This window comes from Aphelocoma coerulescens, assembly GCF_041296385.1.
Source record: "Aphelocoma coerulescens isolate FSJ_1873_10779 chromosome Z unlocalized genomic scaffold, UR_Acoe_1.0 ChrZ, whole genome shotgun sequence".
In the NCBI taxonomy this organism is placed as follows: Eukaryota; Metazoa; Chordata; class Aves; order Passeriformes; family Corvidae; genus Aphelocoma; species Aphelocoma coerulescens.
The window spans coordinates 45,962,117-45,986,750 of NW_027184085.1; the positions used below are offsets into that span (position 1 = coordinate 45,962,117).

Here is a 24,634-nt window from a genome sequence, read left to right on the forward strand (position 1 = left end):
GCAGGAAGGGGAGGAGCTGTAGCTCCTGCTGGGTGGGGTGGGGTTGGGCAGAAGCATTGACTACTACAGAACCACTTGGGCTTTCTTAGTCTCACGTTTCTGTGGCTTGAGTGGCCAAAGAGGACAACAGGTAGACACAAGGCAGCATTTTGTGCTGTTGTCTTGCTTGCTGTGTGGCACACGGGTTGCTGCTGGAGGGATGTAGTGAAAGCAAAACGCTCTGCCCTTGGGTTGACTTCTTGGTGGGCTTGCCCAGTGCAGGCAGTTTTCTTACAGCATCTGGTTCTTCTTCCCTTGTGTGTTGCAGGTCACATTGCCCATGCCTGGAGAGAATCCGGTCCGTGGGTGAGTGGGAAAGGAGCCTTTGGCGTTGGTAGCATTTGACGACTTGGAGCAAGCTGTGAGCTGGGCCTGTTGCAGTCCAGTGCCAGCCTGGTCAGATGAACGAAAGTACAGTCCAGGCTCTGTGCAACAGCAGCAGCAGCAGCAGCAGCAGCAGCAGCAGCAGCAGCAGCAGCAGCTGCAGGGGATCCCTGCCTGTTTTGTCTCCATGTTCCATTTCAGAGCTTTTGATCAGATGAAAGTGGGGTTGCTTGGTGCTTTGAGCCATGATGGAATTTCTCCTGTACAAGAGAGTGCGGTCGCATCTACTTGGCCCATTTTACTTGAGTTTGAACAACTGAGGATCCCATTTCTCTGCAGATGATTTCTCCTTAGTGCATCTGGGTCTAGAGCAGAGTATAAAGAAGGTTGCTTGTCCCTCATGCTGCTGTCTGTCTGCAGAGCACAAAACAAACCTCGGAGCGTCCTCTGGCTGTGTGTCTTCCTGAAGACGAGGCCAAAGGGGAGGAAGATGCCAACCCAGCTGCATCTGCTGCCACCGCAGGGCCTGAGCATCCAGCATCAGTAAGTGGCAGCTCTGGGAAGCCCTGTGGCTGGAGCAAAGCAGAGCTGCAGGTTTCTGATCAGACAGCATCTCCCATGTGTGGCTGAAGATGCTGAGGCCTGGAATCTTTTCAGCGCTTCCAGAGCGCTTCCCCCAGCCACGAGCCCTTGAAAAGGGGTGTGGAACTCGGATGTTTAGACATCAGTTTCCCACTATTCTGACAGGGGCTGTGAATTTGTCTTAGCAAGAGACAAGAGGTAGCATTAGGATGTCTTTGCCCTGGGGAACAAGGGAGGCCCTTTGTGCCCTGTGGCTGTGCAGGCTCTCTGTCAAAGATGCAGTTCAAAGCAGTGCAAAGATGCAGTTCACAGCCTCGCAGGGCATGGAGGAGTCACTGTCCCCAGGAGGGACCTGGCGCTCTCCATGGAGCAGCTGTCAGTAGCTAAAGGAACAGCTGAGATACAGCGGGGTCTGCCGCTGAATATATCTAAAGGTTCTGCCTGACAGGTTCCTCCCCGTCCCTCATGCTGCTGTCTGTCCACAGAGCACAGGGGCAGCGTCAGCACCTGCTCTGGCTGCCTCTGTACCCGAGGAAGAGGCTAAAGAGGAGGAGGGTGCCAAGGAACCTGCCCCTGCGGTCAGCCCACGGCCTGAGCAGCTCACATCAGTAAGTGCCTGCTTTGGTTAGCAGTGTCTTTGGTGTCATTTAGTCCCTCGTGTAAAAGCAGCCTTTGGATTTTGCGCCTTGAGTTGGAGAAGTGGGCAGCAAAAGCCGAGAGGTGAAGAGCCCTGGATGTGGCCGGCAGCATCTTCCTAGGGGCTTGCATTTGAAATGGGATCAGAGGGGCATCTCTGCCAGGCACCCTTCTGACCCAAAGTCATTTCTTGTCCCAGAGCTCCACCTCCTCTGTCCTGGCACCTGCACGGGCTGCAGCTGCAGGCTCTGAAGAAGCCTCCAGTCCCCAAGCTGGAAACTCGAGCACGAGCAGCTCGTGCACCTGGAGCACAAGCAGCTCGTGCACCTGGAGCACAAGCAGTTCCTCTGGCAGCACTGAGGACCTGCAGGAGAAGACAGAGGAGGAGTGCCTGGCCATGCTGAGTATGTCCTGTGTATTCCTTGTCTGCTGGAGCAGTGCCTTGTGTGTGCATGTGTCAGCATGAGCTCCTCCCACCTCCTGTTCTCCTCAGCGGAGTGTCGGGTCCTGAGGCCTCCACACAGGACCTGTTGTTGTGCTTTGAGGTGGCGAGAGAGCACCTCAGAGGCTCTCCTGCCTCAGAGGGCAGCTCGGCCTGGCTTGGCTTTGCCTGAGCTGCCCTCTGTGCAGAAGGGAAGCAAGAGATTGTTTCTGGCTGAGCAGGAGGCTGTGACCTAGCGAATGAGTGGGCCTCAAGGAGCTCTCTGGGCCCAGCTCCTGGGGGGCACAGCCAAGGTCATCTTCAGAAGGTAGCCCAGTCCTAAAAGATGAGGGACCTCATTCCTAAAGCCCATGCAATGGGTTATAAGATGAGCTGCTGCTCTTGAAAGGGAGAAAGGCATTGTTTAGGCAAAGTGCTGAAAGGTGGAGATCGTGCCTCTGCTGGAAGCACTTTGCAATATTCTTCCTGTTCTGGAAAGGGCAGCTGTTGATAAAAGTTGATTCCAGAACCCAAGATGCCTGCCTTTACATTTGCAAGGATTAAAGCTTTGGTTGAATGTCACAGAGTGTTTATTCCCAAGAACAGAAAGATTTTGTTCTTCCTGCTGCCCTTAATGTTTCTAGACAACAATCACTTCTCTTGGTTACTGCTGTCTTTTCTGATCCGTGTCTCCTCTGACTGATTCTCCATGTGCTTAGTTTTTAGTTTGGACAGTCAGGCTTTGCGCAGGCAATCTGTGCTGCAGAGCTGACTGTTTTGTTGCTGTTTTGTTGCTGTGGTGGTAGTGGTGGTGGTGTTGTAGTGGTGCGGTTGTTGTTGTGGTTCGCTGAGTGACTGAGAAGAAAGGGCCTGGTGTCCCCAAGGAGAGCGGGGAGAGAGAGTGGGGCTGCCTTTCTGATCTGCTGCAGGGTGGGATCTCTGTTGTGAAGTGAGCATCTTTCCTTTGGTTTCTTTCAGGGATGCTGGTGAGCGAAGGAGATCCCGAGGCTAAATACACAGAACTGGAAACTATTGGCAAAGGGTGAGTGCAGCCACCGTTCCTTCTTCAAAGGGAGGGGCTGTGTATTTTGCTGGTGTCACATCTCCCCAGCGTGACGTCAGGCAAGCTCCAAAGCTGTTCAGACACTGCGTTGAGATGCTCCCGTCCCTCAGTACTGGTCAGCGTTTATAGCTGTGGTCCGAAGGCATGGCAAAGACACCTGGATGCTGGCAATGTCTTTTCTGCGGCAAAGAGCAGCGCCTGGCAGATCTCCTGTCCCTCAAGTGTGTGGCACCTCTTTGCCGCTTTTCTTCGCAGAAACCATTTTTACGTGTCCCAAAAGAATACAGAAGATGTGGGAATGAAAGGAGCAAAAAGTGTGCTGCCTCAAAGGTCAAGTTAGCAGCTGAGAGCTGCCAGAGAACAGCTGTCAGTAGCATTTCTTTCCAATATTTTGCTGAAAACAAGATTCAGTGCTCAGGATGACCGTCACCTAGTCTAGAAGCCAAAAGCAGAGGTGAAAGAAGCAACTCTCTTTTATAGCTGAGGTGGCAAAAGCCAAAGCTTCAGGGAAGCGCCGGTGCCGATGCACTCTAGAGGAAAAGGCATCACCTGCCTGATGGCAGAGCCCTCATGGATCCTGTGGGGATTTGGCCTTTCCTGCAAAGAATCCCCCAAGCTGTTCCCTTTTGAAAGCCAGCTCTGCTGACTGTAAATGGGATGGATTTGCAGCATTTCCTCTGGGAGCAGCCAAGTGTACAAGAACTCGCCTGAGGAGTAGAGTCCTTCCTGTGTCTGGGGCACCGAAGAGAAGCAGCTGCTGATGGCTCTGGACCCGGAATGAAGCTGTCTAGGGATGCCCTGTGTAGAGTACTTCTCCATTTGTGTGTGCAACAATGGAGGCCTTCGGCTGCTCTGGCTGTGGCTGGAGACTACTTTCCTTGGCAGCTGGAGGAAGGATCTGTCTCTAGATCTTTTCCTCCAATGGCTGTTCCGTGAGTTCAGGCTTCTCAGAAGGCCTGTGTGGTGTTGCCTGAGTTTGGCAGATAGACTCCAAGGAGAGGTGTGGGAAGGCCCAGCCGGAGTGTGTGTGCCTGGAAAAATCCCACCCACGTGCACACACGGAAAGAACAAAGGGAAAAAGACCCAGACCAGAATCTGTCGTGTCCCATTTGAGATTTGCCCCAGGCCTTTTCTTCCCGCTGGACCGCAGTGTCTTGCACTTGAAGGGACTAAAGGACTTCTCCTTTCTCCGCTGCTGTTTTGTTTCTAGGGGTTTCGGCACTGTGTGTACGGCAGTGGACACTGCCACAGGAGAAGAGGTAAGCGTCAGGCAGCGCCGCAGCTTCTGCAGCTCTCGAGTGCCCTCCCCTCTGCTGTCAGCTGTGGCTGAGCTTTGGCTGGCCAGTAGAGCTTTGCTTCCAAGGGCCACTGAAGTGCCGAGCAGTGTCCGCCTGCCAAATACAGTGGGGACAGATTTTGTCCTTCTCAGCTGCCCCAAGGAATGCGAGGAGGCCAGGCGGTTTCTCTCCTAGGAGGAGACGCAGCCAGCTGGGTCTTAGTGCCAAGGTGGTGTCTTAGAGCACGGCACTGCTCTTTGGGGCCGGCAGCTCAGGATTCCTGAATTCTCGTTTCTGGCTCGTAGCAAATACATGGGAATCGTGCTGGTAGCTCCTTAGCCACCTGCAGGGCTGCCCTTGGGAACTGTGCTTCGAGAGAGAGGTCTGCAAGGGGACTCTCAAGGGCCTATGCCATGCTCAGAGCCCGGCGTGCATGGCTAGAGGATCAAGGCGTGGGCTATTCCTTTTTGCAGTCAGGCAGTAATTGCAAATGTCCGTGGTGTGACGGAAAGTGTTTTAGTGCAGCAAAATGACAGCTCCTGAAGTGTGGAAGGGCTAGGGTTGTCTTTTTGGGAGGTAGCCTCAATGATGTTTTCATCATCACAGCATTTTTTCTGTAAAGTGAGTAGGGTTGTATTTCCTGGGGTTTAACCCTCCAGATGCTTTTAGGACGGCATTTTACCCGTCATGTCTGTAAGAGTTTGCTGTGTTGTTGTGCACTCAAGAATGCCAGCGGTTGCTGGAGTAATGATGTAACCCCCTAGAACTGCCAGTGGTTTCCCAGCAGTTTGGCTCCATTTTCACCGGCACAGAATGGCTTCCTGCTTGCAAGAGGTGTGTGAATGGAAATGCTGAAGATAAAGTAAGGCCCTGGGGGAAGGCTGTGGGCGTAGGGAGTGTTGTTAGAGCTTTGAGGTGGAGAGTTTAGAGCGTGTTTCGCCTGGGTGTACAAAGCAAAGGCTCTCTGGCTCTGTGTCCTGGGACTGGCGCCCAAGCGAGCGGCGTAAGAGGCTCTTGCAAGCTCAGCTACGAATTCCTCTGATGTCCAGTCGCAAGGCGGTTTGGCCCCGCCCAGCTCTGTCATCCCAAAATCACTGTCTCATCGTTCCCGTTGTGGTCTCCTGCCACAGCCTTCTTTGGTTCACGGTTTTCCATGTCGTTTCAGGTGGCCATAAAGAAAATCAGTCTCCTGCGAGAGAGCAGCACCGAACTGTGCGTGAACGAAATCCAGGTCATGCGCGACAGTAAGAACGCCAACCTCGTCAACTACATAGACAGGTGAGTGGTTCTGCTCTTCTGCCATGAAGGGTCATTGCCATCCTGCAAGCCAAAGGATCAACCACTCCTTTGGTGGCTGGCAGAGAACAGAGCTGTTAATTCCTGTTTCTCTGCTGATCTACGGCGTCTTGGGAGGAGATTGCACTGGGGCTGCATTAATCTTTCCTGGCATACCTAGTTTGAAGTGCGCTTTCAAAGACCTGACTCGGCCCTACCTTACTGAGCCAACAGCCTCAAAGTTCCCCCCTCCCTGCACTTCATTTTCCAACAGGTTTGGGGCTTGATTTTTTCCCTCGGGTCTTAAGTGCTGACAAAGCACTGTAGATCTTATTTCCTTTGCCTGTTCCCAGTGTTTTGCATTGGTGTGGATACCAAGAAGGCTTTTAGACTGCACAGAGTTCAAGGCCTGTGGAGCCTAGTGAATGACTATTCACTTGCTCCTGCCTTCCTCCGAGAGAGACACGGAGACAAGAATCCATCAGGTCATGTAACTGTGCGCATTCATCTCCATGCTGTTGTTTCCTCCTTTCAGCTACCTGGTGGACGAGGAGCTCTGGCTAGTGATGGAATACATGGACGGAGGCTCTTTACACGATGTCATTAGGGAGACTCGTATGGCAGAAGGAGAGATAGCAGCTGTCTCTCGGGAGGTGAGGGATGGCGCTTGTGCTTCCCGTGGCTTGGGCGGGATGGTCCTTCCCAACAGGTGGTAAGGAGAGGAGTGATTTCATCTTCCCAGCTTGCTTCCTGCCTTTCTGTTACGACTGGCAGCAGCAAGAGCATCCGAAGTGCCTGCCAGCGTGCCTGCCCTTCTCCAGCTGTGTTTGTTTGTGTCTGCCTCTCTGAACACTTGCCTGGACCCGAAGTGTACTGCATTCCTTCCCTGTAAGAGCAAACGGGTTGGTGGCACAATGTCAGACAAGTGGCAAAGACAAAGAGATACTCTCGGGACTCTCACAAAGCTCAGGCTCAAAGGAGATGCTTGCACCCAAAGTGGTGTTTGCAAAAGCATCCGCTGTCGTCTGGCTGGAGAGAGCACAGCCCCTGCAGCAGCGCTCCTTCAGTGTGTGCTTGCAGGCCACTGGCCAGAGGAACAGTTGCCCTTTCTGTCTCAGAAGCGAATATGCATGCCCTCACTTAAAAAGGCACTGCTGTCCTCGTGTTGGAGCAGCAAGCTCTTGCCCTTGCCAGCAGCCTGTCCTGCCATGGCTCAGCATCCCCCAGCGAGTCGGTCTTGCAGGTTTGCCACTTCCCTGCTTGTAGGATGAAATCAGATGAGGAACTCTTAGGCTCGTGTTTCTTTTCTCTCTCTCAGTGCCTGCAAGGCCTGGATTTCCTTCACTCCAAGCAAGTGATCCACCGAGACATCAAAAGCCACAACATTCTCCTGGGCTTGGACGGATCTGTCAAGTTGGGTGGGTGTTGTTGGCCAGGCTCAGCCATGGCGGGCTGCGGTGTGGGGCTGCCTTTGAGTGACTGCCAGGTCCCCAAGAGTGGTGCCCGTGGCAGTGCAGGCTGCCCTGCTGCGAGCACAGAGCACAGCTGCAACGTGCAGGGAGGTGTGGCTGGGAAGAAGGTGTCAGGAGTGGCTCTGGATTGTGCGTGTCCCTTCCCAAGTGAGGCCGTTACGGGCTAAAGCTTCAGGGGACTGAAAGCCACTGCCCGAAACTGGGGGCTTTTGCTCAGTGGCCAATTCCGTATTTCCTCGGCTGCAGGCCGGAGGAATGCCAGCATGGCCCCTTTTGCAGCCAGATTCCACACTGCCTTCTGGGACGTTGGTACAGCGGGGAGTTCTTTGGTTTGCTTTCCTAATTCGGGGCCGACTTGACCAGAGGGCTTTTTTCTCCTCAGCTGATTTTGGCCTCGCTGCTCAGCTCACCCCTGAGCAGAGCAAACGGAGATCAGCTGCCGGGACTACTCACTGGATGGCGCCAGAAATTTTCACCAGGAAGCCCTACGGCCCCAAAGTGGACATTTGGTCCTTTGGCATCGTGGGGATCGAGATGGTGGAAGGAGCGCCTCCTTACCTGATGAACACCTCTGCCATGGTACGCTGCAACTGCTCTCAGACTCTGCTGTCATTCTAACAAAGTCTGCCCCCGTTCTTCGGCCCGGGAAGCTTGCCTAACACCTGAAGACGATAGGTTCCAGGCCGCATAGTCTCTCGTGCTTCTTGTCCAGACCGTCCCCTTGGCATTTACTCACAAACAGCACTAAAAAATCCTTTTGTGATGCCTTTTGCTTGATGGAAGCTCTGCCTAAGGGAGCAGTGAGCAGTGTATAATAATAGATATTATTTTATGTAATAATCCTTGGAAACTGTAGAGTTCGACCAAAGTCCCTCTTCCAAATTGCCTGTAAGAGCTGGTGTCGTTCCTCAGAGAAGCAAAGTGTGCTTTTGCCAATGGAGTTGCTCCCAGTTTGGTCAGCCATTGACATCGGGGGCACAGCAGGAGCCTTTGCATAGTGGACTAGCTGTGGCTGTCTCTGGCTTTGGGCTCTTTTGTGTGGGGTAGGAAGGGCATGTCCAAGCCTGTGGCAGGGAGGGAAGTGCCACTGGAGAGTGGAGCTTCTCCCGTGGGGTCTGGGTGAGCGGTTTGGCGTACGAAGGAGACAGGCAGAGCGCGGCGTTTCCTTCTTCTCTAGGTTCGACAGCTGATAAGCACCGGGGGCACCCCGAAGCTGCAGAACCCCAGGCAGCAGTCCGCTTGGTTGCGAGACTTCCTGCACTGCTGCCTGGAGACAGACGAGGACAGGCGCTGGTCTGCCCAGGAGCTTCTGCAGGTAAAAGGCCAAGCGGCTGCAGGGTGCGCCAGCTGCCCGCTGCCAGGGGCTTCCCATCCGCTCAATCCAAGGCGTCAGAGGGGCACCAGTCCTAGGAATCGCCAGTCTCGGGGCTTTTCAAAGAAAAACAAAGGAGAATCCTGGGTGGGGATGGGTTGGAAGGAGCCTTTCAAGGTCACCCAGACCAAGTGGTCCGCAAGGAGCAGGGACGTCGTCAAGTAGATCAGGTTGCTCAGGGCCTCATCTGAGCTGACCTCGAATGTTCCCAGGGATGGGGCTGCGAGCAGCTCTCTGGGCGACCTGTGCTGGTGTTTCAGCACTCTCGTCACAAAGAGTTTCTTCCTTAGACCTGATCTGAATCTGCCCTCTTTGTGTTGAGAGCTATTATCCCTTGTGCTAATGCGACTGTGCTTGCAAAAAAACATGTCCTCAACATGCTGTGAAGCCCCCTGGAAGTCTTGAAAGGCAGCAAGAAGGTGTGCCCAGGGCCTTCTCTTCTTGGGGCAGAACAAGCCCAGCTGTCTCAGCCTTTCCTCAGAGGAGAGGTGCTCCATGCTGAGATGGTCATTTCTGTGGCCCAGTTTTGCCCTTTGGGAACACACTCAGTGTAATGTGGTAGCAAAAGAAGTGAAGTAGAATAATAGCAGGTAGGGAGGGCTGAAAAGGTGGTGGAAGAAGCCAATGAAATCAGCTCCTGGCAATAATTTTGAGATTTGGGTGTGGGAAGGAAGGAAGGAAGGAAACAAGAACGGAGGGAAGGGAGGGAGGGAGGGAGGGAGGGAGGGAGGGAGGGAGGGAAGGAGGGGCTTTGGGCAGCTCCCAGTGAGCCTCAGAGGGGCCTTGGCTTGGCCCTCCTGCCCCACTTGTAGAGGTTTGTGCCACCAAGGTGGGGACAGCTGAGCAGGACTTGGCCAGGCTGGCCCATTGCTGCCTGGCACAGCCATGTAGACGACGTTGTGGCAGAGAGGGAGCGGCAGAAGGTGCCGCTCGGCTGTCCCTGCTGTGGAGGGAGGTGCCAGCACTGCTCCCCCTTCAAGCCAGCGCTGAATCCGTCAGCCACTTGTGTCAGTGGTTTTCAGAACATGGGCCAAAATCCTACGGGGATCAGCCTTTCTCCAAGGGATTGGAGTTTCCTGAGGAATGCCTTACGCTCCTCACCTTTTTTTAGCAACTAAAATAGCCCATGACCTTAGAAAAGGGCAACCTCAAGAAGCCTGTTGAGTGTCCTGATGAAAGGAAGACATGCAAGCTGCATTCCCACAATGTGGGCACAACAAAAATCTCAAGAAGCTGCAGACACCTGCAGGATTAATGGATTTGTGGGATTGTGAGCCATGTTTTTCTATGGTAGCAAGGTCCTTGACGTGGAGACAGAGGTGCAGAGAGTGCCCTCATTTCTGCGTCTTTCTGGTAACCAGAGAAAGCCTGTTTGAGCCCATGAGGAGTGGAGTTGGGAAAGCAGAAGTTAATTTTTTCCTTTTCTCTTTGGGCAGCATCCGTTTGTAACCTCAGCCAAGCCGACCTCCAGCCTGACGCCTCTGATCATGGCAGCGCAGCAGTTTATGGCCGACAGGAGATACTAGCCCTGGAAGAGGCCACTTGTTGTTTTTTTGTAGTTGGTAGTTTTTTATAGTTGGGAGTTTTTTATAGTTTGTAGTTTACAGTTCATAGTTTGTAGTTTCTAATTTTTTAGATTGATAGTCAAAATAAATACTCTATAAAACTTTCATTGGAAGACTCGCTTTGTTCTCACCCTGTGAATAGGCTCTAAATTTGCTTCTGAATGGTCAGGTGCTGCGTAAACATGGGAAGACGCATGGATGGCATTTGTGGCATGGTTTGGAAGTGGGCAAAAGTCTGCTTTCTTCGTTATCTCCAGGCTACAACCTCGTGTGGAGATACAGGCTCACAGCTGTGAACAGAGGAGGGCAAAACGGGGCAGAGCAGTGGTGTCACTGCTGGGGACGCCGCCGCCGTGGCCCTGGTTGTGTTGCAGCTCCTGGAAAGGTTGGGAGTGTCTGTGTTGCTCTGGGCAGAGGGGCAGGGAGCCGGGCTTCTTTGCAGGCTGGGGCGCAGGTGAGCGTCCAGCGGGCACGCGAGTTCTGCCACGGGAACTGAGGCTGAGGCGAGGGAGTGACAACTTGTGCAGTTTGGATCTGCGTGAGCCACGGCTTCTCTCAGCTCAGCACCCAGCATGAGGGACGCAACTGCCCAGACAGAGCTGGCCTGGGGTCACGCTGCATGAGAGCTTGGGAGGGGACACAGCCAGGGCAGGTGATCTAAACTGGCCACAGGTATATTCCAGACCATTTGACATCCTGCTCAGTGTTTCAAGCTGGGCGCAGGAAGGAGGGAGGAGGGGACGTTTGGAGTGACGGCATTTGTCTTCCCAAGTCACTGTGAGGCGTGAGGGAACCCTGCCCTCCTGGAGACGCAAAACACCTGCCTGCCCTTGGGAAATGGTGAATGAGTTCTTTATTTTTCTTTGCTTGAGCGTGTGGCTTTTGCATTCCCTATGCAACTGAATCGATCTCAACCTGTGAGTTTTCCAGCTTTTACCCTTCCGATTGTCTCCCCAGGGAGCCAGAATGGCTGTGCGTGGTGCTTGGTTGCTGGCTGGGGTTAAACCACAGCATGAGAAATAGAGAAAAAGTGGTTTAAAAGCGAGAGGCAGAGGAATGAAGCTTCCAAACTTTGGGGCGGTGGTGGTTTTTCTGTTTTCCTAAGCCTGCCTTCCTGCAGCCCTCCCAGCACCTGCTCTATTTGCTCTCTGCCTCACAGCTTCCAGTTTTGCTGGGACCGGCCCATTTGGGCCCACTGCTTTCCTCCCAGCAGCACCTTCTGAGTTGTCCCACACTGTGTTGGTACTTTCTTTTCTTTCGTCCTTTCTTTACATCCATAGCAGGCAGCTCTCTGTGGTGCATGGATGAGCGCAGGGAAGCTCCCAGAGGTGCACCTGAGATGGGCAAGTCTCCTTGGAGATGCCACAGCACTGCAGCAGCAGGATGATGTGGATGCAGTGGATGAACTGTTGCTTGGCTTTCCATGTTTTCATCAATCCTACCCTTTGTAGGCCCCTGGGTCCCACCTTGTTCAGTGGCAAACATGTGGGGAAGAAGGTCTACAAAAGTGCTTCCTGAGGTTTTGTCCCGCAGCTATCACTGAAGGAGTGATTTCCTTTGTTGCTGCAATGTTCAGCTTCTCAGTGTTCAGCTTCTCAGCGTGGGCTATAGGGACTTGGTGTGTTTTCAGAGTTACTCCTAGATGCCTTGAGGTTACGGGCTAGGAGGGCTTTTTGTGCTGCTTTGCAGGCTTTTTTTGGCGTTGGCTGTAGAGAAGGTCTGGTTCTATGCATGAATTCACAAAGCAGCCTAGAGCGGCCGCTATTGTGATGTCAGCGGCCGCATCCCGGCGTTGTCAAGGCAAAGCTGCCGTGCCGAGGCACGGAAGGCCTCAGTGTGCAGAGCAGCTCTGTGGCGTGCTCACTGCAGGCGGACCCTGCTGATCGCGGAGGGCTCTGCCAGCAGGCTGCACCCTGACGGGACTCTTGAGTCTTTTTGGTTTTCCCCAGGAGTCTTGTCCGGTGCAAACTTGAGCAGCGCTGCTCGAGCCATGGAGGGAGTGTGTGCTGCAGTTTGCACGGCATTTTCCGTGGCTTATTCTGGGTACTTTTTCACCCACCTGGCACGTAAGTAGACCTTTTTGTTCAGTGCAGCATATGGAAACCAAATTGCCGTGAAGATGCCTTTAGTGGGGTAAAGCTGCTGTCAACAGCTCCAGCTAAGAAGGGCGTGTCTGTAGCCAGCAGGGCGTGGGCAGCATTTGTAATGTAGCCTGCAGGGGTTCTGCTCCCCCCCATCCCGGCAAGGCCTGTGGCAGTGGAGTGTGCAGTCTCCTCAGTTTGCTGGCTGAAGCAAGACATCTTCCAAGATGGGAAGATGCGGAGAGCCTGGCAGGAGTCCTTGTAGAAACTGTGCGCTGCTCTCTAGGACTGAGGGGAAGCATCTTCTCCTCTGCATTCCCTCATCCCAAGGATGTGCCTGTGGAACTTGACATTTCCTGCGTGCTAAAAGAGCCGTTGGCTCTGTGCTGAAATCCCAGAACCAGCTTGGCAAAGGCCTCTGAGATAGACATTTTTAGAAGAGTTCTTGTATGCTCCTGCACGCAGGAGCTGTTCCTGTGCTGTGTCACAGTAGAACTGCCACCACGGTTGAGGGGGACTTGGGGGAAGCTTTTCTGTGGAATCATTTTCAGCAAGCTCATGGGAATTGCTGTGTGCAATCTCTTCAGAAAACTGAAGTGCAGGAAGGGGAGGAGCTGTAGCTCCTGCTGGGTGGGGTGGGGTTGGGCAGAAGCATTGACTACTACAGAACCACTTGGGCTTTCTTAGTCTCACGTTTCTGTGGCTTGAGTGGCCAAAGAGGACAACAGGTAGACACAAGGCAGCATTTTGTGCTGTTGTCTTGCTTGCTGTGTGGCACACGGGTTGCTGCTGGAGGGATGTAGTGAAAGCAAAACGCTCTGCCCTTGGGTTGACTTCTTGGTGGGCTTGCCCAGTGCAGGCAGTTTTCTTACAGCATCTGGTTCTTCTTCCCTTGTGTGTTGCAGGTCACATTGCCCATGCCTGGAGAGAATCCGGTCCGTGGGTGAGTGGGAAAGGAGCCTTTGGCGTTGGTAGCATTTGACGACTTGGAGCAAGCTGTGAGCTGGGCCTGTTGCAGTCCAGTGCCAGCCTGGTCAGATGAACGAAAGTACAGTCCAGGCTCTGTGCAACAGCAGCAGCAGCAGCAGCAGCAGCAGCAGCAGCAGCAGCAGCAGCAGCTGCAGGGGATCCCTGCCTGTTTTGTCTCCATGTTCCATTTCAGAGCTTTTGATCAGATGAAAGTGGGGTTGCTTGGTGCTTTGAGCCATGATGGAATTTCTCCTGTACAAGAGAGTGCGGTCGCATCTACTTGGCCCATTTTACTTGAGTTTGAACAACTGAGGATCCCATTTCTCTGCAGATGATTTCTCCTTAGTGCATCTGGGTCTAGAGCAGAGTATAAAGAAGGTTGCTTGTCCCTCATGCTGCTGTCTGTCTGCAGAGCACAAAACAAACCTCGGAGCGTCCTCTGGCTGTGTGTCTTCCTGAAGACGAGGCCAAAGGGGAGGAAGATGCCAACCCAGCTGCATCTGCTGCCACCGCAGGGCCTGAGCATCCAGCATCAGTAAGTGGCAGCTCTGGGAAGCCCTGTGGCTGGAGCAAAGCAGAGCTGCAGGTTTCTGATCAGACAGCATCTCCCATGTGTGGCTGAAGATGCTGAGGCCTGGAATCTTTTCAGCGCTTCCAGAGCGCTTCCCCCAGCCACGAGCCCTTGAAAAGGGGTGTGGAACTCGGATGTTTAGACATCAGTTTCCCACTATTCTGACAGGGGCTGTGAATTTGTCTTAGCAAGAGACAAGAGGTAGCATTAGGATGTCTTTGCCCTGGGGAACAAGGGAGGCCCTTTGTGCCCTGTGGCTGTGCAGGCTCTCTGTCAAAGATGCAGTTCAAAGCAGTGCAAAGATGCAGTTCACAGCCTCGCAGGGCATGGAGGAGTCACTGTCCCCAGGAGGGACCTGGCGCTCTCCATGGAGCAGCTGTCAGTAGCTAAAGGAACAGCTGAGATACAGCGGGGTCTGCCGCTGAATATATCTAAAGGTTCTGCCTGACAGGTTCCTCCCCGTCCCTCATGCTGCTGTCTGTCCACAGAGCACAGGGGCAGCGTCAGCACCTGCTCTGGCTGCCTCTGTACCCGAGGAAGAGGCTAAAGAGGAGGAGGGTGCCAAGGAACCTGCCCCTGCGGTCAGCCCACGGCCTGAGCAGCTCACATCAGTAAGTGCCTGCTTTGGTTAGCAGTGTCTTTGGTGTCATTTAGTCCCTCGTGTAAAAGCAGCCTTTGGATTTTGCGCCTTGAGTTGGAGAAGTGGGCAGCAAAAGCCGAGAGGTGAAGAGCCCTGGATGTGGCCGGCAGCATCTTCCTAGGGGCTTGCATTTGAAATGGGATCAGAGGGGCATCTCTGCCAGGCACCCTTCTGACCCAAAGTCATTTCTTGTCCCAGAGCTCCACCTCCTCTGTCCTGGCACCTGCACGGGCTGCAGCTGCAGGCTCTGAAGAAGCCTCCAGTCCCCAAGCTGGAAACTCGAGCACGAGCAGCTCGTGCACCTGGAGCACAAGCAGCTCGTGCACCTGGAGCACAAGCAGTTCCTCTGGCAGCACTGAGGACCTGCAGGAGAAGACAGAGGAGGAGTGCCTGGCCATGCTGAGTATGTCCTGTGTATTCCTTGTCTGCTGGAGCAGTGCCTTGTGTGTGCATGTGTCAGCATGAGCTCCTCCCACCTCCTGTTCTCCTCAGCGGAGTGTCGGGTCCTGAGGCCTCCACACAGGACCTGTTGTTGTGCTTTGAGGTGGCGAGAGAGCACCTCAGAGGCTCTCCTGCCTCAGAGGGCAGCTCGGCCTGGCTTGGCTTTGCCTGAGCTGCCCTCTGTGCAGAAGGGAAGCAAGAGATTGTTTCTGGCTGAGCAGGAGGCTGTGACCTAGCGAATGAGTGGGCCTCAAGGAGCTCTCTGGGCCCAGCTCCTGGGGGGCACAGCCAAGGTCATCTTCAGAAGGTAGCCCAGTCCTAAAAGATGAGGGACCTCATTCCTAAAGCCCATGCAATGGGTTATAAGATGAGCTGCTGCTCTTGAAAGGGAGAAAGGCATTGTTTAGGCAAAGTGCTGAAAGGTGGAGATCGTGCCTCTGCTGGAAGCACTTTGCAATATTCTTCCTGTTCTGGAAAGGGCAGCTGTTGATAAAAGTTGATTCCAGAACCCAAGATGCCTGCCTTTACATTTGCAAGGATTAAAGCTTTGGTTGAATGTCACAGAGTGTTTATTCCCAAGAACAGAAAGATTTTGTTCTTCCTGCTGCCCTTAATGTTTCTAGACAACAATCACTTCTCTTGGTTACTGCTGTCTTTTCTGATCCGTGTCTCCTCTGACTGATTCTCCATGTGCTTAGTTTTTAGTTTGGACAGTCAGGCTTTGCGCAGGCAATCTGTGCTGCAGAGCTGACTGTTTTGTTGCTGTTTTGTTGCTGTGGTGGTAGTGGTGGTGGTGTTGTAGTGGTGCGGTTGTTGTTGTGGTTCGCTGAGTGACTGAGAAGAAAGGGCCTGGTGTCCCCAAGGAGAGCGGGGAGAGAGAGTGGGGCTGCCTTTCTGATCTGCTGCAGGGTGGGATCTCTGTTGTGAAGTGAGCATCTTTCCTTTGGTTTCTTTCAGGGATGCTGGTGAGCGAAGGAGATCCCGAGGCTAAATACACAGAACTGGAAACTATTGGCAAAGGGTGAGTGCAGCCACCGTTCCTTCTTCAAAGGGAGGGGCTGTGTATTTTGCTGGTGTCACATCTCCCCAGCGTGACGTCAGGCAAGCTCCAAAGCTGTTCAGACACTGCGTTGAGATGCTCCCGTCCCTCAGTACTGGTCAGCGTTTATAGCTGTGGTCCGAAGGCATGGCAAAGACACCTGGATGCTGGCAATGTCTTTTCTGCGGCAAAGAGCAGCGCCTGGCAGATCTCCTGTCCCTCAAGTGTGTGGCACCTCTTTGCCGCTTTTCTTCGCAGAAACCATTTTTACGTGTCCCAAAAGAATACAGAAGATGTGGGAATGAAAGGAGCAAAAAGTGTGCTGCCTCAAAGGTCAAGTTAGCAGCTGAGAGCTGCCAGAGAACAGCTGTCAGTAGCATTTCTTTCCAATATTTTGCTGAAAACAAGATTCAGTGCTCAGGATGACCGTCACCTAGTCTAGAAGCCAAAAGCAGAGGTGAAAGAAGCAACTCTCTTTTATAGCTGAGGTGGCAAAAGCCAAAGCTTCAGGGAAGCGCCGGTGCCGATGCACTCTAGAGGAAAAGGCATCACCTGCCTGATGGCAGAGCCCTCATGGATCCTGTGGGGATTTGGCCTTTCCTGCAAAGAATCCCCCAAGCTGTTCCCTTTTGAAAGCCAGCTCTGCTGACTGTAAATGGGATGGATTTGCAGCATTTCCTCTGGGAGCAGCCAAGTGTACAAGAACTCGCCTGAGGAGTAGAGTCCTTCCTGTGTCTGGGGCACCGAAGAGAAGCAGCTGCTGATGGCTCTGGACCCGGAATGAAGCTGTCTAGGGATGCCCTGTGTAGAGTACTTCTCCATTTGTGTGTGCAACAATGGAGGCCTTCGGCTGCTCTGGCTGTGGCTGGAGACTACTTTCCTTGGCAGCTGGAGGAAGGATCTGTCTCTAGATCTTTTCCTCCAATGGCTGTTCCGTGAGTTCAGGCTTCTCAGAAGGCCTGTGTGGTGTTGCCTGAGTTTGGCAGATAGACTCCAAGGAGAGGTGTGGGAAGGCCCAGCCGGAGTGTGTGTGCCTGGAAAAATCCCACCCACGTGCACACACGGAAAGAACAAAGGGAAAAAGACCCAGACCAGAATCTGTCGTGTCCCATTTGAGATTTGCCCCAGGCCTTTTCTTCCCGCTGGACCGCAGTGTCTTGCACTTGAAGGGACTAAAGGACTTCTCCTTTCTCCGCTGCTGTTTTGTTTCTAGGGGTTTCGGCACTGTGTGTACGGCAGTGGACACTGCCACAGGAGAAGAGGTAAGCGTCAGGCAGCGCCGCAGCTTCTGCAGCTCTCGAGTGCCCTCCCCTCTGCTGTCAGCTGTGGCTGAGCTTTGGCTGGCCAGTAGAGCTTTGCTTCCAAGGGCCACTGAAGTGCCGAGCAGTGTCCGCCTGCCAAATACAGTGGGGACAGATTTTGTCCTTCTCAGCTGCCCCAAGGAATGCGAGGAGGCCAGGCGGTTTCTCTCCTAGGAGGAGACGCAGCCAGCTGGGTCTTAGTGCCAAGGTGGTGTCTTAGAGCACGGCACTGCTCTTTGGGGCCGGCAGCTCAGGATTCCTGAATTCTCGTTTCTGGCTCGTAGCAAATACATGGGAATCGTGCTGGTAGCTCCTTAGCCACCTGCAGGGCTGCCCTTGGGAACTGTGCTTCGAGAGAGAGGTCTGCAAGGGGACTCTCAAGGGCCTATGCCATGCTCAGAGCCCGGCGTGCATGGCTAGAGGATCAAGGCGTGGGCTATTCCTTTTTGCAGTCAGGCAGTAATTGCAAATGTCCGTGGTGTGACGGAAAGTGTTTTAGTGCAGCAAAATGACAGCTCCTGAAGTGTGGAAGGGCTAGGGTTGTCTTTTTGGGAGGTAGCCTCAATGATGTTTTCATCATCACAGCATTTTTTCTGTAAAGTGAGTAGGGTTGTATTTCCTGGGGTTTAACCCTCCAGATGCTTTTAGGACGGCATTTTACCCGTCATGTCTGTAAGAGTTTGCTGTGTTGTTGTGCACTCAAGAATGCCAGCGGTTGCTGGAGTAATGATGTAACCCCCTAGAACTGCCAGTGGTTTCCCAGCAGTTTGGCTCCATTTTCACCGGCACAGAATGGCTTCCTGCTTGCAAGAGGTGTGTGAATGGAAATGCTGAAGATAAAGTAAGGCCCTGGGGGAAGGCTGTGGGCGTAGGGAGTGTTGTTAGAGCTTTGAGGTGGAGAGTTTAGAGCGTGTTTCGCCTGGGTGTACAAAGCAAAGGCTCTCTGGCTCTGTGTCCTGGGACTGGCGCCCAAGCGAGCGGCGTAAGAGGCTCTTGCAAGCTCAGCTACGAATTCCTCTGATGTCCAGTCGCAAGGCGGTTTGGCCCCGCCCAGCTCTGTCATCCCAAAATCACTGTCTCATCGTTCCCGTTGTGGTCTCCTGCCACAGCCTTCTTTGGTTCACGGTTTTCCATGTCGTTTCAGGTGGCCATAAAGAAAATCAGTCTCCTGCGAGAGAGCAGCACCGAACTGTGCGTGAACGAAATCCAGGTCATGCGCGACAGTAAGAACGCCAACCTCGTCAACTACATAGACAGGTGAGTGGTTCTGCTCTTCTGCCATGAAGGGTCATTGCCATCCTGCAAGCCAAAGGATCAACCACTCCTTTGGTGGCTGGCAGAGAACAGAGCTGTTAATTCCTGTTTCTCTGCTGATCTACGGCGTCTTGGGAGGAGATTGCACTGGGGCTGCATTAATCTTTCCTGGCATACCTAGTTTGAAGTGCGCTTTCAAAGACCTGACTCGGCCCTACCTTACTGAGCCAACAGCCTCAAAGTTCCCCCCTCCCTGCACTTCATTTTCCAACAGGTTTGGGGCTTGATTTTTTCCCTCGGGTCTTAAGTGCTGACAAAGCACTGTAGATCTTATTTCCTTTGCCTGTTCCCAGTGTTTTGCATTGGTGTGGATACCAAGAAGGCTTTTAGACTGCACAGAGTTCAAGGCCTGTGGAGCCTAGTGAATGACTATTCACTTGCTCCTGCCTTCCTCCGAGAGAGACACGGAGACAAGAATCCATCAGGTCATGTAACTGTGCGCATTCATCTCCACGCTGTTGTTTCCTCCTTTCAGCTACCTGGTGGACGAGGAGCTCTGGCTAGTGATGGAATACATGGACGGAGGCTCTTTACACGATGTCATTAGGGAGACTCGCATGGCAGAAGGAGAGATAGCAGCTGTCTCTCGGGAGGTGAGGGATGGCGCTTGTGCTTCCCGTGGCTTGGGCGGGATGGTCCTTCCCAACAGGTGGTAAGGAGAGGAGTGATTTCATCTTCCCAGCTTGCTTCCTGCCTTTCTGTTACGACTGGCAGCAGCAAGAGCATCCGAAGTGCCTGCCAGCGTGCCTGCCCTTCTCCAGCTGTGTTTGTTTGTGTCTGCCTCTCTGAACACTTGCCTGGACCCGAAGTGTACTGCATTCCTTCCCTGTAAGAGCAAACGGGTTGGTGGCACAATGTCAGACAAGTGGCAAAGACAAAGAGATACTCTCGGGACTCTCACAAAGCTCAGGCTCAAAGGAGATGCTTGCACCCAAAGTGGTGTTTGCAAAAGCATCCGCTGTCGTCTGGCTGGAGAGAGCACAGCCCCTGCAGCAGCGCTCCTTCAGTGTGTGCTTGCAGGCCACTGGCCAGAGGAACAGTTGCCCTTTCTGTCTCAGAAGCGAATATGCATGCCCTCACTTAAAAAGGCACTGCTGTCCTCGTGTTGGAGCAGCAAGCTCTTGCCCTTGCCAGCAGCCTGTCCTGCCATGGCTCAGCATCCCCCAGCGAGTCGGTCTTGCAGGTTTGCCACTTCCCTGCTTGTGGGATGAAATCAGATGAGGAACTCTTAGGCTCGTGTTTCTTTTCTCTCTCTCAGTGCCTGCAAGGCCTGGATTTCCTTCACTCCAAGCAAGTGATCCACCGAGACATCAAAAGCCACAACATTCTCCTGGGCTTGGACGGATCTGTCAAGTTGGGTGGGTGTTGTTGGCCAGGCTCAGCCATGGCGGGCTGCGGTGTGGGGCTGCCTTTGAGTGACTGCCAGGTCCCCAAGAGTGGTGCCCGTGGCAGTGCAGGCTGCCCTGCTGCGAGCACAGAGCACAGCTGCAACGTGCAGGGAGGTGTGGCTGGGAAGAAGGTGTCAGGAGTGGCTCTGGATTGTGCGTGTCCCTTCCCAAGTGAGGCCGTTACGGGCTAAAGCTTCAGGGGACTGAAAGCCACTGCCCGAAACTGGGGGCTTTTGCTCAGTGGCCAATTCCGTATTTCCTCGGCTGCAGGCCGGAGGAATGCCAGCATGGCCCCTTTTGCAGCCAGATTCCACACTGCCTTCTGGGACGTTGGTACAGCGGGGAGTTCTTTGGTTTGCTTTCCTAATTCGGGGCCGACTTGACCAGAGGGCTTTTTTCTCCTCAGCTGATTTTGGCCTCGCTGCTCAGCTCACCCCTGAGCAGAGCAAACGGAGATCAGCTGCCGGGACTACTCACTGGATGGCGCCAGAAATTTTCACCAGGAAGCCCTACGGCCCCAAAGTGGACATTTGGTCCTTTGGCATCGTGGGGATCGAGATGGTGGAAGGAGCGCCTCCTTACCTGATGAACACCTCTGCCATGGTACGCTGCAACTGCTCTCAGACTCTGCTGTCATTCTAACAAAGTCTGCCCCCGTTCTTCGGCCCGGGAAGCTTGCCTAACACCTGAAGACGATAGGTTCCAGGCCACATAGTCTCTCGTGCTTCTTGTCCAGACCGTCCCCTTGGCATTTACTCACAAATAGCACAAAAAAATCCTTTTGTGATGCCTTTTGCTTGATGGAAGCTCTGCCTAAGGGAGCAGTGAGCAGTGTATAATAATAGATATTATTTTATGTAATAATCCTTGGAAACTGTAGAGTTCGACCAAAGTCCCTCTTCCAAATTGCCTGTAAGAGCTGGTGTCGTTCCTCAGAGAAGCAAAGTGTGCTTTTGCCAATGGAGTTGCTCCCAGTTTGGTCAGCCATTGACATCGGGGGCACAGCAGGAGCCTTTGCATAGTGGACTAGCTGTGGCTGTCTCTGGCTTTGGGCTCTTTTGTGTGGGGTAGGAAGGGCATGTCCAAGCCTGTGGCAGGGAGGGAAGTGCCACTGGAGAGTGGAGCTTCTCCCGTGGGGTCTGGGTGAGCGGTTTGGCATACGAAGGAGACAGGCAGAGCGCGGCGTTTCCTTCTTCTCTAGGTTCGACAGCTGATAAGCACCGGGGGCACCCCGAAGCTGCAGAACCCCAGGCAGCAGTCCGCTTGGTTGCGAGACTTCCTGCACTGCTGCCTGGAGACAGACGAGGACAGGCGCTGGTCTGCCCAGGAGCTTCTGCAGGTAAAAGGCCAAGCGGCTGCAGGGTGCGCCAGCTGCCCGCTGCCAGGGGCTTCCCATCCGCTCAATCCAAGGCATCAGAGGGGCACCAGTCCTAGGAATCACCAGTCTCGGGGCTTTTCAAAGAAAAACGAAGGAGAATCCTGGGTGGGGATGGGTTGGAAGGAGCCTTTCAAGGTCACCCAGACCAAGTGGTCCGCAAGGAGCAGGGACGTCGTCAAGTAGATCAGGTTGCTCAGGGCCTCATCTGAGCTGACCTCGAATGTTCCCAGGGATGGGGCTGCGAGCAGCTCTCTGGGCGACCTGTGCTGGTGTTTCAGCACTCTCGTCACAAAGAGTTTCTTCCTTAGACCTGATCTGAATCTGCCCTCTTTGTGTTGAGAGCTATTATCCCTTGTGCTAATGCGACTGTGCTTGCAAAAAAACATGTCCTCAACATGCTGTGAAGCCCCCTGGAAGTCTTGAAAGGCAGCAAGAAGGTGTGCCCAGGGCCTTCTCTTCTTGGGGCAGAACAAGCCCAGCTGTCTCAGCCTTTCCTCAGAGGAGAGGTGCTCCATGCTGAGATGGTCGTTTCTGTGGCCCAGTTTTGCCCTTTGGGAACACACTCAGTGTAATGTGGTAGCAAAAGAAGTGAAGTAGAATAATAGCAGGTAGGGAGGGCTGAAAAGGTGGTGGAAGAAGCCAATGAAATCAGCTCCTGGCAATAATTTTGAGATTTGGGTGTGGGAAGGAAGGAAGGAAGGAAGCAAGAACGGAGGGAGGGAGGGAGGGAGGGAGGGAAGGAGGGGCTTTGGGCAGCTCCCAGTGAGCCTCAGAGGGGCCTTGGCTTGGCCCCCCTGCCCCACTTGTAGAGGTTTGTGCCACCAAGGTGGGGACAGCTGAGCAGGACTTGGCCAGGCTGGCCCATTGCTGCCTGGCACAGCCACGTAGACGACGTTGTGGCAGAGAGGGAGCGGCAGAAGGTGCCGCTCGGCTGTCCCTGCTGTGGAGGGAGGTGCCAGCACTGCTCCCCCTTCAAGCCAGCGCTGAATCCGTCAGCCACTTGTGTCAGTGGTTTTCAGAACATGGGCCAAAATCCTACGGGGATCAGCCTTTCTCCAAGGGATTGGAGTTTCCTGAGGAATGCCTTATGCTCCTCACCTTTTTTTAGCAACTAAAATAGCCCATGACCTTAGAAAAGGGCAACCTCAAGAAGCCTGTTGAGTGCCCTGATGAAAGGAAAACATGCAAGCTGCATTCCCACAATGTGGGCACAACAAAAATCTCAAGAAGCTGCAGACACCTGCAGGATTAATGGATTTGTGGGATTGTGAGCCATGTTTTCCTATGGTAGCAAGGTCCTTGACGTGGAGACAGAGGTGCAGAGAGTGCCCTCATTTCTGCGTCTTTTTGGTAACCAGAGAAAGCCTGTTTGAGCCCGTGAGGAGCGGAGTTGGGAAAGCAGAAGTTAATTTTTTCCTTTTCTCTTTGGGCAGCATCCGTTTGTAACCTCAGCCAAGCCGACCTCCAGCCTGACACCTCTGATCATGGCAGCGCAGCAGTTTATGGCCGACAGGAGATACTAGCCCTGGAAGAGGCCACTTGTTGTTTTTTTGTAGTTGGTAGTTTTTTATAGATGGTAGTTTTTTATAGTTTGTAGTTTACAGTTCATAGTTTGTAGTTTCTAATTTTTTAGATTGATAGTCAAAATAAATACTCTATAAAACTTTCATTGGAAGACTCGCTTTGTTCTCACCCTGTGAATAGGCTCTAAATTTGCTTCTGAATGGTCAGGTGGTGCGTAAACATGGGAAGACGCATGGATGGCATTTGTGGCATGGTTTGGAAGTGGGCAAAAGTCTGCTTTCTTCGTTATCTCCAGGCTACAACCTCGTGTGGAGATACAGGCTCACAGCTGTGAACAGAGGAGGGCAAAACGGGGCAGAGCAGTGGTGTCACTGCTGGGGATGCCGCCGCCGTGGCCCTGGTTGTGTTGCAGCTCCTGGAAAGGTTGGGAGTGTCTGTGTTGCTCTGGGCAGAGGGGCAGGGAGCCGGGCTTCTTTGCAGGCTGGGGCGCAGGTGAGCGTCCAGCGGGCACGCGAGTTCTGCCACGGGAACTGAGGCTGAGGCGAGGGAGTGACAACTTGTGCAGTTTGGATCTGCGTGAGCCACGGCTTCTCTCAGCTCAGCACCCAGCATGAGGGACGCAACTGCCCAGACAGAGCTGGCCTGGGGTCACGCTGCATGAGAGCTTGGGAGGGGACACAGCCAGGGCAGGTGATCTAAACTGGCCACAGGTATATTCCAGACCATTTGACATCCTGCTCAGTGTTTCAAGCTGGGCGCAGGAAGGAGGGAGGAGGGGACGTTTGGAGTGATGGCATTTGTCTTCCCAAGTCACTGTGAGGCGTGAGGGGACCCTGCTCTCCTGGAGATGCAAAACACCTGCCTGCCCTTGGGAAATGGTGAATGAGTTCTTTATTTTTCTTTGCTTGAGCGTGTGGCTTTTGCATTCCCTATGCAACTGAATCGATCTCAACCTGTGAGTTTTCCAGCTTTTACCCTTCCAATTGTCTCCCCAGTTCTTCCCACTGGTGGGGCAGGGAGCCAGAATGGCTGTGTGTGGTGCTTGGCTTGTGGCTGTGGTTGGACCACAACACACAGTCACAGAGATTCCTCATCTATGCAAATGAATGCATTGGTCCCAGTGACTTAGTTGGAACTGCATTGGAACTGTGAAACTGATCTCCAACTGTAACATTCAGCTCTCCATAGCAGCAGAGGCACTCGCCAATGACAGGTAAGGATTTCTTCAAAATTCCATTTTCTTTTCAAATCCTTTATTTGTTTGAGTATTAAAGTGAACATTTGAATGCACAAAAGATGAAATCTAAACCTTTGCTAGGATGTTAAGTGAAAGGCTATGTCACTGTGTACTGACATAGGGTCACTGAACCATAGAATCACAGGATCACAGAATAGTTTGGGTTGGAGGGGACCTTAAAGATAATCTAGTTGCAATGACCCTGCCATGGGCAGGGACACCTTTCACTTGACCAGGTTACTCAGAGCCCCATCCAACCTGGCCTTGAAGACTTTCAGGAACAGGGCATCCACAACTTTTCTAGGAAACCTGTTCCTGTATCTCACCATCCTCACAGTAAAGAAGTTCTTTCCAACATCTAATTTAACTCTCCTCTCGAAGTTTAAAACCCTTTCCCCTTGTCTTACACAATCTGCCCTACTATAATGCTGTACTTCATAGATGGCAGAAATCTCTACCTGAAACACCATCAAGACTACTTTTTCTCCTCCACAATTTCACAAAACATTCCAAGAAACTTATTTTGCCTTTTTGTTTTGCTTTTTCCTGCCTTTTTTTTTTCAATGAAAAAGGTCTTTCAATTCCTTTTTTTGGCATGAAATTTCTGGGAAAAAAAACCCCAGTTCTATTTGTTGACAAAAATAGCTGAATGTACAGCTTTAACCTTGAGGGATGCAGCCAATTAAAGGATATTGAGATTCCTGAGGATACCTACCCATTTTTAT

General features: G+C 53.0%; 2 protein-coding genes across 2 annotated transcripts; both read left to right on the forward strand.

The window, feature by feature from the left end:
* Positions 1–319: 319 nt before the first annotated feature.
* LOC138103872 (serine/threonine-protein kinase PAK 3-like) lies at positions 320–9,987 on the forward strand. The gene is made up of 13 exons (XM_069002481.1): positions 320–345; positions 421–583; positions 784–906; positions 1,431–1,553; positions 1,781–1,985; positions 2,981–3,044; positions 4,276–4,324; positions 5,508–5,620; positions 6,153–6,270; positions 6,936–7,035; positions 7,472–7,668; positions 8,267–8,404; positions 9,898–9,987. Exons 1-13 carry the CDS (start codon positions 320–322, stop codon positions 9,985–9,987), a joined length of 1,509 nt encoding a protein of 502 aa, XP_068858582.1.
* Positions 9,988–13,024: 3,037 nt separating this feature from the next.
* On the forward strand, positions 13,025–22,671 carry LOC138103873 (serine/threonine-protein kinase PAK 3-like). Its single transcript, XM_069002482.1, has 13 exons — positions 13,025–13,050; positions 13,126–13,288; positions 13,489–13,611; positions 14,136–14,258; positions 14,486–14,690; positions 15,686–15,749; positions 16,981–17,029; positions 18,213–18,325; positions 18,858–18,975; positions 19,641–19,740; positions 20,177–20,373; positions 20,972–21,109; positions 22,582–22,671. The coding sequence occupies exons 1-13, from the start codon at positions 13,025–13,027 to the stop codon at positions 22,669–22,671; spliced, it is 1,509 nt and encodes a 502-aa protein (XP_068858583.1).
* The last annotated feature ends 1,963 nt before the right edge of the window (positions 22,672–24,634 follow it).